The sequence below is a fragment of the Strix uralensis genome, chromosome 12, assembly GCF_047716275.1.
Source record: "Strix uralensis isolate ZFMK-TIS-50842 chromosome 12, bStrUra1, whole genome shotgun sequence".
In the NCBI taxonomy this organism is placed as follows: Eukaryota; Metazoa; Chordata; class Aves; order Strigiformes; family Strigidae; genus Strix; species Strix uralensis.
In genome coordinates this window covers 2,304,015-2,317,151 of record NC_133983.1, presented here as the reverse complement: position 1 = coordinate 2,317,151, position 13,137 = coordinate 2,304,015, and the positions used below count along the sequence as shown (strand labels likewise).

At 47.3% G+C, this 13,137-nt stretch overlaps 1 protein-coding gene across 1 annotated transcript in view; it reads right to left on the bottom strand.

The window, feature by feature from the left end:
* Positions 1–736: 736 nt before the first annotated feature.
* The window catches only part of TSNAXIP1 (translin associated factor X interacting protein 1), a 28,459-nt gene continuing 16,058 nt past the window's right edge, over positions 737–13,137 (bottom strand). Inside the window, 9 exon segments of the mRNA XM_074881455.1 lie at positions 737–3,615; positions 4,445–4,551; positions 4,885–5,008; positions 5,834–5,943; positions 7,102–7,260; positions 8,804–8,932; positions 9,932–10,062; positions 10,342–10,501; positions 12,405–12,574. Of these exon segments, the coding sequence (XP_074737556.1) occupies positions 3,387–3,615; positions 4,445–4,551; positions 4,885–5,008; positions 5,834–5,943; positions 7,102–7,260; positions 8,804–8,932; positions 9,932–10,062; positions 10,342–10,501; positions 12,405–12,574 (1,319 nt within the window). The 3' untranslated portion in view covers positions 737–3,386.

The window sequence follows — 13,137 nt, the reverse complement described above, 5'->3', positions numbered from 1 at the left end:
ACCGGGGCAGGGGGAAGCGTGAGGAAGGGGCGGCAGAGACAAACTGCTACGGATTGACTGAAACCCCGAGTTCCACGTCCCCTCTGCGCTGCTTGGCAGGGAGGAGATTGGGAAGAAGGAGGGGTGGGGGGGAAGATCTTTTTAGTTTGGTCTTTGTTTCTCACTCTCCTCTTATTTTTAACTAGCAATAAATTAAATTAATCTTCCCCAAGTGAAGTCTGTTTTGACCGTGCCGGTAATCGGTGAGCGACGCCCTTGTCTTTATCCTGACCTGTGAGCTTTTCCATCTTATTTCCTCCCCCACCCTGCTGAGGAGGGCGAGCGAGGGAGCGGCTGGTGGGTGACTGGCACCCAGCTATGGCTAAATCTCCCCGCTGAGGTTTCATACGGGTGGTTGCTGCACAGAGGAGCTGGTCTGCGCTGCGCTCCCTTGTGTTCCTCAAGCAGGGAGACAATAAAAAGCACAGTTGTTGTGTGTGATTTTACTGCTGACGGCGAGCCTAAACCACGCCAGCAATGAGGTCAGCCACAGCAAAGGATTTCAGGAGCAACTGTGACTTTGTAAAGCAACTCAGAAGCTGGGGAAGAATGATGCCTGTCACATATACCAGTTTCAGAGGGATGGATATGGGTATCAGACTTTCTCCTGTGTGTTTTTCATCAGTGTGCTCTTCGGTGGCTTCCCAGGGGGGTCAGTGACACACTAGCAAGCTTTCCTTTTATTTAGCCAGTCTAATTCCCAAGGTAATACACGGTGTTTATTTAATTTCTGATAAAAATGAATAGATTTTATTTTTGCTCCCTAATTCTTAGCATCTCCGTCTTGAACTTGAAAACCTTGAGCCTTTAAATGGATTCATTTGACTTAGACTTGAGTCTTTAAATTGATCAATTAATTTCCAGATGTCTGTGAAGAAGAGATGGCTCGAGGCTGCTGCTTTGCAGCCTCCAACAGGGCAGAGCGGGGCTGAGCGTGGCCGGGCGGGGTAAGGCAAAGCTCAGCACAAACATCATCTTACTGGTGGCTCTTCTGGCACTCCTGGGGCGGGACAGGCTCTGGTTGCACCGGTGCAGCCGGTCTGATGGTCACGCTGGATGCTTGCCACCCTCTAGTTATTTCTCCCCATCCTAAGCCTGTCCTAAATCCCAACGCAAGTACGGATCCTCGTCTCTGGATTAAGCGGTGTGTGCAGTGTTGTTTCCTAAAACTACAGCTCAGTGGCACAGTTCATAAGGACTCCTGGAAATCCAACCCAGGTCTTGGCAGCAACACTTGCAAGTTAAACAGGTTTTGCACAACTTAAAGGAAATGACCAATACAGTTAAAATCTCTGGCAGGCAGTACCAATACAAAGGTCAGTCATTTTTCAAGGGTTGTTTTTTTTTTTTTTTTTTAAAACAATTCCATTAATACAACAAAGTAGATTTTTTTTGCAACATTCAAAAGTAAACAGTTTGTTCTTTGACAAACATATTGCAAAACTTGTACTTATAAAAACACATTTTCTGCCATTATGGGGCTTTTCAAGTGTGTCCTCAGGGCTTTGCAAACACCAGTTTGAAAATTTTAATCTGAAGTAGTAGTGAAGTTTTCAGCTCCTTTTCTCTTTGATGCTAAAACATGGTGAGAACCTCCCAAGGAGAAGCTGCTGGTTCCTCTTTCTTTCCATTGTGCTGCCTCCTCCTGTAGCCATCTGCAACCAGCTTCCTCCGCTGCCAGGTTCCTGCCCCGAGCAGCTTCCAGCTGAGGGCAGGAGGCGATGGGGCTTCGATGGTTGGGAGTGTTGTGAGAGGGAGAGGTAAGATTCCCCATCTGGTCTCCCTCTTCTGGTGAGATGTGTTGAGCGTCTTGTTGCAGTAAAGTCAGGGTTAACTAAATTCAAGACTTTTGGGGACATATTTTTCAAGTCCTAACAATGTAACGGGAAGGGAAAAAGAAAGAGATAGCTGGCGCTGTAAAGAGCTGTTAACTTTGGGGGATCTAAAGTCCTCAGGGTGAAGCAAAACAAGTGATTGCTGCTCTCTGTAGCCCACTGCTTTCTCTACCTCCCTTTAGGGGTTTTCTTGCAAAGCTTTGCAACTTTGATGTTCATCTACCAAACACTTTCTTGGTGCTTAACTTCCTTGTCCTTTTTAGATATACTGAATTTTGCCATACTCCAACCCCTGCTTTCAGAATACTCTTGGAGATACCTACATTTGGGTTCTAGCTAGATGATGCATCTCCCTTTTCCATCCTTTCATAGTTCCTTCCCTGGTATTTTGTGATTCGTGGTGGAAGTGCCTGGCACCAGCTTCAGTACCGAAGGCAGAGACCCCAGGGGCCTCGTGCCTCTGGGTGGTACTTACCCTGGCACGCAGGCTGTGATGCCTTTCCAGTTTACAAATGCAATCAGTTTTTGCAAATGCTCACAAAAACAGCGGGGGTTTTAGGAAGATTACTTCTGATTCCAGCTTTCTACTTTTCAAACTATGTGTGAGAAAAAGAACAGGTTTGCCTTCTCAGGTTTGCTCCACTTAGCAATTGAGGCACAACCATAGCAGAGCTGTTTTCCTACAGGTTTGGTGGGTTGGTTTTTTTTTTGGTTTTTTTTTTTTTTTTTTTTTTTTCAAGAACCCTTATTCCCCTCCCTGGAGAGGGCTCTGTGCTGGATAGAGAGGACACTAACGAACAGGAATGATCAGTTAATGCCAGTGGTTGGAAAGCAGCTTCCAAAATGCTGTGGTGTGTTCCTTGAAGCAAGGGACAGATTTCAGTGTTTCTGTGCTTGGATTTCCAGAAGTCTACTCATGTAGCAGCACTTGAGTTTCTTTCAAAGTGACTTCATCCTGGAGCTACACCAAGATAAAAGCATCCTTAGGGACATGGTAGCAAACCTGGTGTAGGCTGAACTGACCTTTCACGTGCACACCAACTCTGCTGATTGACCTCATTTTGCAGATGTATCTTTGCAACCTGGCCTCTTTGAGCCAAGGAGCCATAAGGCCTAAGGGCTAAAGCAGCCACATTACAGCCTGGAGTTTGATGGTGGCTTTGCAGGCTCTAGTAATGGCTACTGGAGCGGAGCTGTTCTGTCACCAACACCCCGTGGTGCCCCAGTGCCGTGGGGGTGTGAAGCCTGTCTGGGGATCCAGCAACCTCCTACTGCATGTCTTGCTGAGCTGAAATGACTCTGCAGAGGCTGCAAAATGGTACTGGAGTGCTTTGCTGCTTAAACTGAATGTGGTCCTGATAGTTCAAGCTAGCCTATCCTTGCAACTGTTAGCTACTAGATGTATCTTGGTATGCCTGGGAAGAAGTATTTAGTGCAGTAACTGACTCCCAGCTTGGTATCACAACCTGTAGATCAAACAGTCCCTTTATTCTCAATAATGGAAGCCTGCTCTCACTCTCCTTCAAAGCCGGGCGTGCCTCCCTCCCTGGGTGGGGGCCCTACTCGTCTCACGTCTCCAGCGAGCAGTCTCTCGAGTGCAGTTTCCACAGGCACGGTTTCTTGGTCTGGCCGTTCTCTTCCACCCTGATAAGCCAGGTCTATGTAGGTATCCAGCGTCCGATCATCAATACCCGGATCGATCGTGCAGAAGGCGGTCTTCAGATCATCTGCCTTCACCTCTCTGTGCAAAAACAACTCGGTCACTGCTACGTGGTGGTATGTGAAAGGAATATTTACTTGTTTGTGTCACAGTAAGAATCCACGTTGCTTGAAATGCAGAGCAGAAATGTCTTTTGATGCTGTTATCTCTGCCTCTACTAGTATCCCTTTTTTTTAAATACACATCTAATAAAGACTGCTAAGAACTAAATTTCAAACTGAATGGAAGTTAGGAATAGATTTGTGATAACCTGGGAAGACCTTAATTTCACTCTATTGTGCATTGTGATGTCATTTGTTAGAGAAATATAGTTTTTCCTTGCTAATTCAGTGCCTACGTTGGACAGTACTTAACTTCATGGGCATCTACCCACCTTTGGTGTTCTCCTCAGTGCTTGGCACCAGACTTTTTTTTTTTTATGCCTCTTTTTTTTGAGGTGGAATTATTTCTCAGATTTGCACCTTCAAATCTGCAGTTGTCAGTCCTGTTCGCTCTTCCCTCCTCAGAACCAATCTCTGAGGATGTGCAGGATTTTACTGCTATTTTTGGAGAGCTGAGGAGTGTTGAGCCATGAGACTTCAGGTACCGAAGGGGATTATTGGTACAACCAACATTCTCTACTCCCTGTCTGCTGTATCCAAGTCGTTTGGGTCAGGAGCTGACTCTGGGCAGTGTTTTGTAGAGCAGGGCTCAGCCAGGTTTGGGTATTTACTGCAATATTCACAGCTGGGGCTCTCTGTAGTGCAGGGGGCCCTGTGCTGGCCACACACTCCTGTGCCCCCAGCGGGGTTCCCTCTGCACATGCTGTCCTGTTCTACTGTCCCCATCAGCCCCTTCCCTCTGGACTTACATTAAATCTCCCAGCTTGGTCTTCAGTTGGCTCAGATATTCCTGCTTCTCCCTGACATACTGGCTCCTCAGCTTTGCTACAAAAGGTCCAGCATTCCCCTCCTCATCCTGAAAGAAATTACAGGTGTGTTAGCACTGAACATGGGTTCCAGTCTGGACAGGAGCTGCCCCCCAGTGTGTATTAAAATAACTCAGCTCTCCTAGAAATGGAATTTCAATGTGAAAAGTGGAAATAAAGAGAAAGAATATGGAAAAGGCACCAGCTTGCATTGCTGTTGTCTGCAGATGGCCTTCAGGTATTAGAGCTTGTTGGCACTGCAGCTTTGTTAGTCTGATAAATCCAGTTAGTCTGATAAACCCAGTTAGTCTGATAAAACTAATTTAATCCCTAAATTAGGCTTAATCTGAATCAAAAGGAGAACTTAAGTAACATCATCTTACTTCTTTGAATAAGGATATGTAGTCAATGAGGTCTTCAGTGCTGTCCAGCTGGTACCTGCTTGCATCAACTAGTTCTTGGATTGACTCTTGCCTTTTCAGGGGAAAAGCTTCCCTCAGGGCCGTGCTGTGTGGAGACAGGCAGTACAGTATGAGCACTTAACAATGGCCAGTGTGGCTGGCTGGTTTTTAGGCTGTCAGGTCATGCAAGTATTCTATGGGGCCAGGTCTTCAAAAATTCATTGCTTTCACAGGAAACGCATTTCAAGAAGCACGTGCACCTTCAGACAGCAAAACAAGGGCAAAGCTTTCAGCAGAGCTTTAGGGCTCAGGTGAGCGTTGGATGCTGAGCCGTGTGGGACGCTCTGAGTGCAGCCGTATTGGTTTTCTGGAAGCCCAGACCAAACTGGTTAGCGTGTCTGTACCAGATCCACATTCCTAGCAAAGTGCTGGAAATGGCTGCTGCTCTTTCTCTTCTGTGCCATGGCCCACAGAAATGTTGTATTTAGAGTTTCACTTCAGGCACAGCTGATCGATGAACTGGGAGAAGATTGACAAACCTTGCACCTCTAGCAAAATTCACAGAAATGCGTTATGACCTTTCACAGGAGCTCACGGGAGCACCGTGCAGGGTCCCCTGTCCCCTCAGGGAGCGTGGCAGGGTACAGGAGCTGCCAGCCTGTCCCCCTGCATGTGTGAAGCACCCCATGTCTGCTCTCAGGCCTCTTCAGTTGAACTACTTAAAATGTGCAGTATTCACATTATTCTAAACCTAATGCAGGGGTTAACAAGTGTAGACTTGCTACAGCTGTCCACACAGGAATTTGAAAGAGAGAAAAGCCCTCCTCCCCTGGCTGTGCTGGCTGATAAGCAAAGCAGACAGACTCAGCAGATCACATCTGACGTGTGCCAGACGTGGGCAGAGCTCAATGGGCAACAGTCGGCCTCTTGCCTGAACCGCTCGCTGGTCAGGGATCCGCTGTGCAAGCTGTCGCAGGCAGCCAGCTCCTTCTGCAGGTTGGAAATCAGCTGATTCTGGCCATGGTACTGTTCTTCACCCACCTGTGAAACAGAGCAGGTTCACAGGTCAGTAACCGCCCCGTCTGTCCCTTGGATTAGCTTCAAGAGGGAAGCAAAACTGCAAAAGGATTGTGCTTGCTTCTAAAGCAACTTCTAGCAATTCACAAATAATTAAGCAAGCAACACAGTGGCTTCTTGTTGAACAACTTAAACTGTTAAACCCTCAGGTGCAGTTGCTCCCCTAGAATGGCAGCAGCCTCCCTGCTCAGATGGTGGCACTTGGTCCCAGCCACTTTTCCATTTCCAAGCAAGACGTAAGTAGGGAAAGTATCAGAGGACCTCGGGGGGCCACATGTCTGTGTTACAGGAGATGGAAAGATGTGGCCATGTAGCTGGAGCTCTCCAGCTCTGACACGGCGCTGGGGAGCGGGCAGCCAGGCTGCCGGGGCCTGCACGGTGCTGCAGTTCAGAGACTGTCCCCTGAGCTTCACAAACACTGCCCAGGGACAGACCATGAGCTGTTTCAGGAAAGACCTACTGAGAGAAGGAGACACGTATGTAAGGCTCAGGAGGACCTCATCACAGTTAAACAGCAGCTACAAAGAGAATGGAGGCTCTCTCGTTGGAAGGAGCCATGTGGGGAGGACAAGGGGCAACAGGTACCAGTTGCATTGGGAGAGGTTTCATCTTGGCATAAGAAAGAAATCTTTCACAGTGAGAACAATTAATCCCTGTAACAACCTCTGCAGGGATGTGATGGAGTCCCCATCACTGGAGATTTTCAAGGTGCAATTGGACAGGGTGTTAGATAATCTCATCTAGCCTTCCTTCTCCACAGAAGGTTGGACCAGATGATCTTTCAAGGTCTCTTCCAACTTGAGCTGTTCTATGATTCTAAGTCTTGCAAACAGAAGCGTCTCATTGGAGAGAGCAGATAGGATGTGGCTAAAGTGACTGAAAAAAAAATGGGGTCTTGTAGAAGCTCTGTGGGAGCAGTAAGAGCCCGCCATGTCTTGCACGTACAGGGTCCCCTTCTCTAGTGTGTGTCAGTGTTTACTTTTATTCTCGTGAGAAGATGAAGCTTCCCAGGGGGAGAATGGGAAGTGAAGCTGCTCTGCAGAGGAACGCTTCCCTTGCCTGCTGCCTGTCACAGCAGAGATGTCTGGGCAGAGGCACGGCACTGGCCTGCGGGTTGCCTACCTTCCCAGTGAGGACGTCGTAGAACGAGCTCAGGACGTGGTTCGATCGACAGAGTCGCATGTTCTCGTGGAGGGTGTAAGACCATTGGAAAGCAGCATCTCCGTGCTTCTTCTGAAGGCAGCTGAGAAAGAACTCGGGAAGATCGGATCGCGTCCCCGTCTGCAGATAAGAAGTGAGTAACTTATTAACAAATCTGCCTATTTGATTCCAGCTGGTTTGTGTATAGATGTCTGTCTTCTGGGGATCTCACACAGTGCTAACACAGCGCTAGTGCTGGCTGGAGTCTTCCCTGTTATTGGGTTGTTCAAAATGTTTCTCCCAGGTTTGTCCTCTAACTGTGGGTAAGTTCACAATGAAGCTCTTCTGTTGCTAAGATCACTGATAAAGTCTCTCTTCTACCTATTTTTGTGAAATATGTAGGAACTTGCTACCTGTGAGGTGCCACCCCTCTGCTAGATTTAGCTGATTTAGCTTGGCTCATGGGCTGAGACATGGAAGCAGTTACTGGAGAAAAGTAGAGCCAGGCAGTGATTGCAGCAACCCTATTTCCCCAGGAAACCAAGCTGAAAGGAAAAGACAGCTGCCATAGAAAACATTAAGCCATTTAGGGCTGATCTCAGAGCTCTTTCTACGCTTCTAGCTCAAGAGAAGAAATCTGTAAAGTGATTCTGCCTCTCTCAAGGTTGCTCTCATATGACTAAGGCACAGTAATAGGGCTTGTCCAGTATCTGGGGAGATGGTATCATACTTGTCCCTAACATGGGAAGGATTAAACAGCCACTTTTATTCTCTTATAGACTCTTGTGTCACCCCAGACAGGCATCCCATAATATCTGCCTTGGCAGAGAACACACACCTCACCCCCCTGACCTCCAGCTGTCATTCCAGCCCACCTGGGACAAAGCAAGGGAAATTATTTGGGTTTTGTGTAACAAAACCAAAGCACTTTTATATTAATTTATTTATCGATATAAATTATTTTTTGCCCCTGCTCCTCATTTTTCCTGTAGTGCCACCCGTTCCTCTCTCGCATGGGCACAAACACCATGGAGCTTAATAACTGATCGCTGTGGGTTAAAATCAACCCTGGCCTTGCTGTGGCTGCACAGATGTTGCCAAGGTTTCCACCACCTGAGAACAGACGCTGCAGAGTCATGATGGCGTGGCGGTCTACAGAGCACCATCATAGCCCAGAATAGCAGCAGTCCATCCAGCTGAGGCCTCGGACTCATGAGTGGGGCTGATTTAGCTGAGGGTGACTGCAGGGGTTCCTCCCCTGGGCACCCTGCCCTCATTGACAGCTCAGCTGCTCTTGCAGCAGCTTGCTGGACCGCTGCAGTTTACAGCCCTGGATATCAAAGCAACCAGCGCTGACTTCTGGTTTCCTGAATACCTCTGAGTTCACAGTGCTGGCTGGGCATCAGCTGCTTCGTGAGCACTCAGCTGGCCTGGGAGCGGGAGCTGCAGAAGAAGCCTCTTAGGCCTGGGATGGAGCTACTCCAGTTATCCACGTGACACTGTCCTAATCATGAGTCAGAGCCCTGCCAGGCGCAGGGTTACTGCCAGCCGAGGCGGTTTGTTCTTACAATGTTTCATGCAGCTTGATCCAGATGAAACACTAGGCAGGACATGGGCGAGACCCTGGCTTCCCAAACTGGACTGACCGTCAGAGCTGTTTGTGGAGAGGAAAAATGCGACCAACCTGCTGTTCTAGTGCAATTTTCTCCTTCCAGACATCCTTTAGGATGTTCACCATATCCTTCTTAGCCAGCTTTTTGTTCTTGACTTCACCTTCATGCCTCAGGTACACAGGAACGTTGTCCCCTTTGCCCTAAGTAATGGAAAAGAAACACAGATAGAGGTAAGGCATTCGCCTCGCTGGCCGCAACGCAGCAGCAAAGCCACGTTCTCAGCATCTGAAGCCATCAAAAGGAGTCATTTGTGTGGGTCTCATTCCCAGTACTATAAAACACATCTGTCAGCACCTCTGCAGTGTGTCTCAAGTGCTCCAGGGTGGACAAAATGGGACCACGTGAGAGGTTCTGCCCAGCAAAAATAGAAGGGGAAAGATCTTCCTTGGGAATATCTTCTAGGAATGGCAGCACAAATAGTTCAAGCGTCTGGAAAGGCTGAGGAAGAGATGTTCAAGGACTAAAGAAATGCTACTCTGTCTCTGAGAAAATCTTTGGATACAGTTATGCTTTGTATGATGTCAAGAATCTATGTAAGATGTCTCTGTCCCTGTATCATTTCCTGACTCCCCCATGTGCCGGGGTGCAGCGCAATAGGACGGTGTGAGTTGAATTAACTTCCTGATGCCACAGAATGGGCATGACTATGGGAATGACTGTGTAGTCTTGCTCTTTCTCTTAGTCATTCTAGTGCTTTGTCTGAGTTCATCTCATCATCAGAGAACTAATCTGGTTAAAAATGATTATTTCTCTGCTGGACACTTCCCCGTCGCTGCAGCCAGTACCAGGGGGTAGGGACAGGGGGGGAAGGACAAAGCTTTTTAGCAGCAGGAAGCTGTTAATTTGTCTCAGCCATACCGTGCAGCATTAGTAAGGGGCTCTAGCCCACGAGTACTACCTACATGTCTGATAATTCAGTGTAGAGTGGCTACTTCAGCTGTGTCTTCGATATGCTCACACTCACTCTCAGGTTTTCTATTGTGCTTGAGTTTTCCCAGCTTTAAAGTTTTCGGTGGTTACCCCAATGGGAAGGTGAATGTTGAACACACCAGCCATGAAAGCAATTTTCCCACCCTTCTAATGGTTATTATAGCAATTAATTTCAGTGGAAACAAGCAGAGAAGAAAGCTTACACATACCCATCCAGGGAAGGCATTTATCTGTTTGAGCAATCCTGTTCCTATCTCTTCCAGAAGCACATCCACTAGCTCATCGCTGGTTTTCCCCTCAGCCAGACAGCCCCACCGCTCAGCTCCACCAGGAATCACCTCTGCAACAGCAAAAACACGCTGAGCTGTGGGGAATGTGCCCACACATACTGGTTTTGTGTGAATACCAGTAGGAGCCTTATGATAGATACAGATCTCTAGACATCTAGTCTGTCTCCTAAGATGTCTAAGGCAAAATGGAATACCCTGCAAGCTCCTCTCTCTCAGGCCACTCCCAAAAGCCTAGGAGAAAATGGGGCATTGCAGGTAAGAAATGCACCATAGCAAAGTGTTTAAAGATGAGCTGCCTTAACCAAACCACTGCTGAATACATTTGGCACCTGAACACTTGGCCCAGTTTGGCCGGGGTGTGCAGTTGCGCCGAACTCGCTGGAGCTCAGCGCAGAAGTTGTCTCGCTTTTCTGCAGTCTCTCGGTGGATGTCCAGCAGAATTTCATATTCCTTATGGAGCTGATCAAAATCCTTCTGCAGAGTCTTCATCTAAAGGATACAGAAAGGAGGAGTGTAACCAACTAACCAGAGGAACAGAATTTTTCTGTTGTCAAACAGCTCAGGTGAGCAGTCAGTGTAGTCCATGAACTTAAGGAGAGCTGTCCCTGGTAATTGATTCTAGATCGGAAGAAAAATCAATAATTTATTAAATTTTATTGTTACCATTTACAAAAACTTCCAACAAAACATGTCAATGATCCTTTTATACCTGTTTTTGTGTTTAAAAATAGATCTTAATCCACTGGGGGAGAGCAAGAGAAACATAGGCTTCTGTTCTAGAAATTTTTACATGCATCCCCTTCAGAGTCACTATACTTTATTTAGAAAGTGTTTCTTTTTTGTATGATTTATCTATGCTCTACTACTACAGAGGCGCATTGTGATTCATAGGTAACCACAGCTCTAGTCTGGGTTTTGAGGGCTGTGTCTGTGTTTATTGTGTCCAGTTTTGGGCACCTCAACACGAGAGAGATCTCGAGGTGCTGGAGCGAGGGCAGAGGAGGGCAACGAGGCTGGGGAAGGGCCTGGAGAATAAATCCTGTGAGGAGAGACTGAAGGAGCTGGGACTGTTCAGTGTGAGGAGGAGAAGGCTGAGGGGAGACCTCATCACTCTCTACAGCTCCCTGAAAGGACGTTGTAGAGAGGTTGGTGCTGGTCTCTTCTCACAGGTGATTAGTGACAGAACAAGAGGGAACGGCTTTAAACTGCAACAGGGGAGGTTCAGACTGGACATGAGGAAAAAATGTTTCCCAGAAAGAGTGGTCAGACAGTGGAATAGGCTGCCCAGGGAGGGGGTGGAGTCACCACCCCTGGGTGTGTTTAAGGGTCGTTTGGATGAGCTGTGGGGGGATGTGGTGTAGGGGAGAGCTTTGTAGAGTAGGGCTGAGGGTTGGACTCGATGATCCCGAGGGGCTTTTCCAACCTGAGTGATTCTGTGATTCTGTGATTATGCCATGACGCAGGGACGTGAGCAGTGGATGGAGCTGTGCTGATGGTCAGGGCTGGAACGGAGCTGCCAATGGCCCAAACGTATCTCGAACAGCCCAGCACTGCTTTTCTGAAGCACAAAGACAGGTAGCACTTTTTTGCCTCAGTAGAGCTTTTCATCCATCCCTCCTGACAGCTGTGCACTAACGATGCGGTGGGAACTGATGTGTTCTGTTTTTCATCCTCCTAGAGATCAGGTCACTGCCACTCTGGCACTGTGGGGTTGGAAGCAGACCCCATCCTAACCACTGGTGTGTGTTGTCCCTCAGATATCCTGCATGTGATATGGCATAGCTCCTGTGCATCTCCAGTGCAAGATAAGCCATCAAACATTTATTCTGAAAAGGCAGCAAACAGATATAACATGAGGAACCTAGTCCAGTTCTTTCACAGCTGGAAAATGCATTGATCAGCTCCGTAACTGGGAACCTTGGAGATCCAGTAGGCTAAAGAAGCCATTTAATACTACTGGAAAAGGCAAAAACCCAGCTAGACAGACCTGTTAGCTGTTTTGGGCAAAACTCTGCAATGTATGTGAGGTGAACCCACTTCATTTACTTATATATATGATGACTTCAGACAGTAGTTCCTAAGCTGTAATCTGTGGGCTCTTGGTGGTCTGTGGGCTATTGTTGCTTTTATGGTATTAACTCAGTTAAACCTGATGTTAAGGGTTGGTGATGGTATACTAATTTTGAGTGCTCAGGCAGGCTGTGATTCCAGTAGACACGGAGCTTTGGGGATTAGAAAACAGTGGCTTTTCATGTATTTTATGTACAAAGAACAAAGAAATGGCCTTCTGTGAGCTCTAGGTTTACTGTCTCTATCCCAGCCTGAATACTGAAGCATCATGTTATGTCTGTATTTATGTGGTAGAGCTTGAAAATTAGGAGTTTATGCTCACCTCCTGAAGTAAATCAGAGTATTTTTTTTCCAGTGATTCAAAATGTTTCCTGGGCACAACATCTCCGTAGTCTGCTATTATTGTGTTCATCTTCAGCTGGGCTTTTGTGAGGTCCTGTCGAGCTATCTTTAATGCCAAAGTTAACTTCACCACATCTTCACCCTTGACATCTTTAAACAACAGCCATTGATGAAAGCCCATGACAGTAAAATTGCAGTCGTTTTCTAAATCATCTATTAAACTTTTCAACCACATAGCCCTGCAAAGTGTCAGCAAGAGCTGAACGGGCGTAGACGTGTTATTATTAAAGAACTGTAAGTCCAGGAGTGTACTGCAGTGTTCACATTCCCACCCACAGCCCTGCCTCCTCTCCCATGCACGCTTACATATTCAAAGGCTCAAGCTTGGTTTTGATTAACAGAAAGGCTCACAGGCAGGGAGAGCCTTATGTGGATGCAATGGCTACAGCCAGTGAGTAAGAAGCAGCAGCGCTATGGGTGCCTGTAACCCGACTGTGGATCAACAGAGATGATGTACTGAAAGGGTCTCACCACGAGTAACCTCTGTGCCAGGTATTTGTGACACCTGAATTGTGAACAGGCACAAAGCTGCCATCTGTGGCTGGGTAAGATGTGCTGACAATTTGCACTGGAGTCAAAAAAACATAAGGAATTTTTGCACTGAGCAGCTCCTGCCTTCAATTTACCTGTTGTGCTAAGCAAGTGTACAGGAA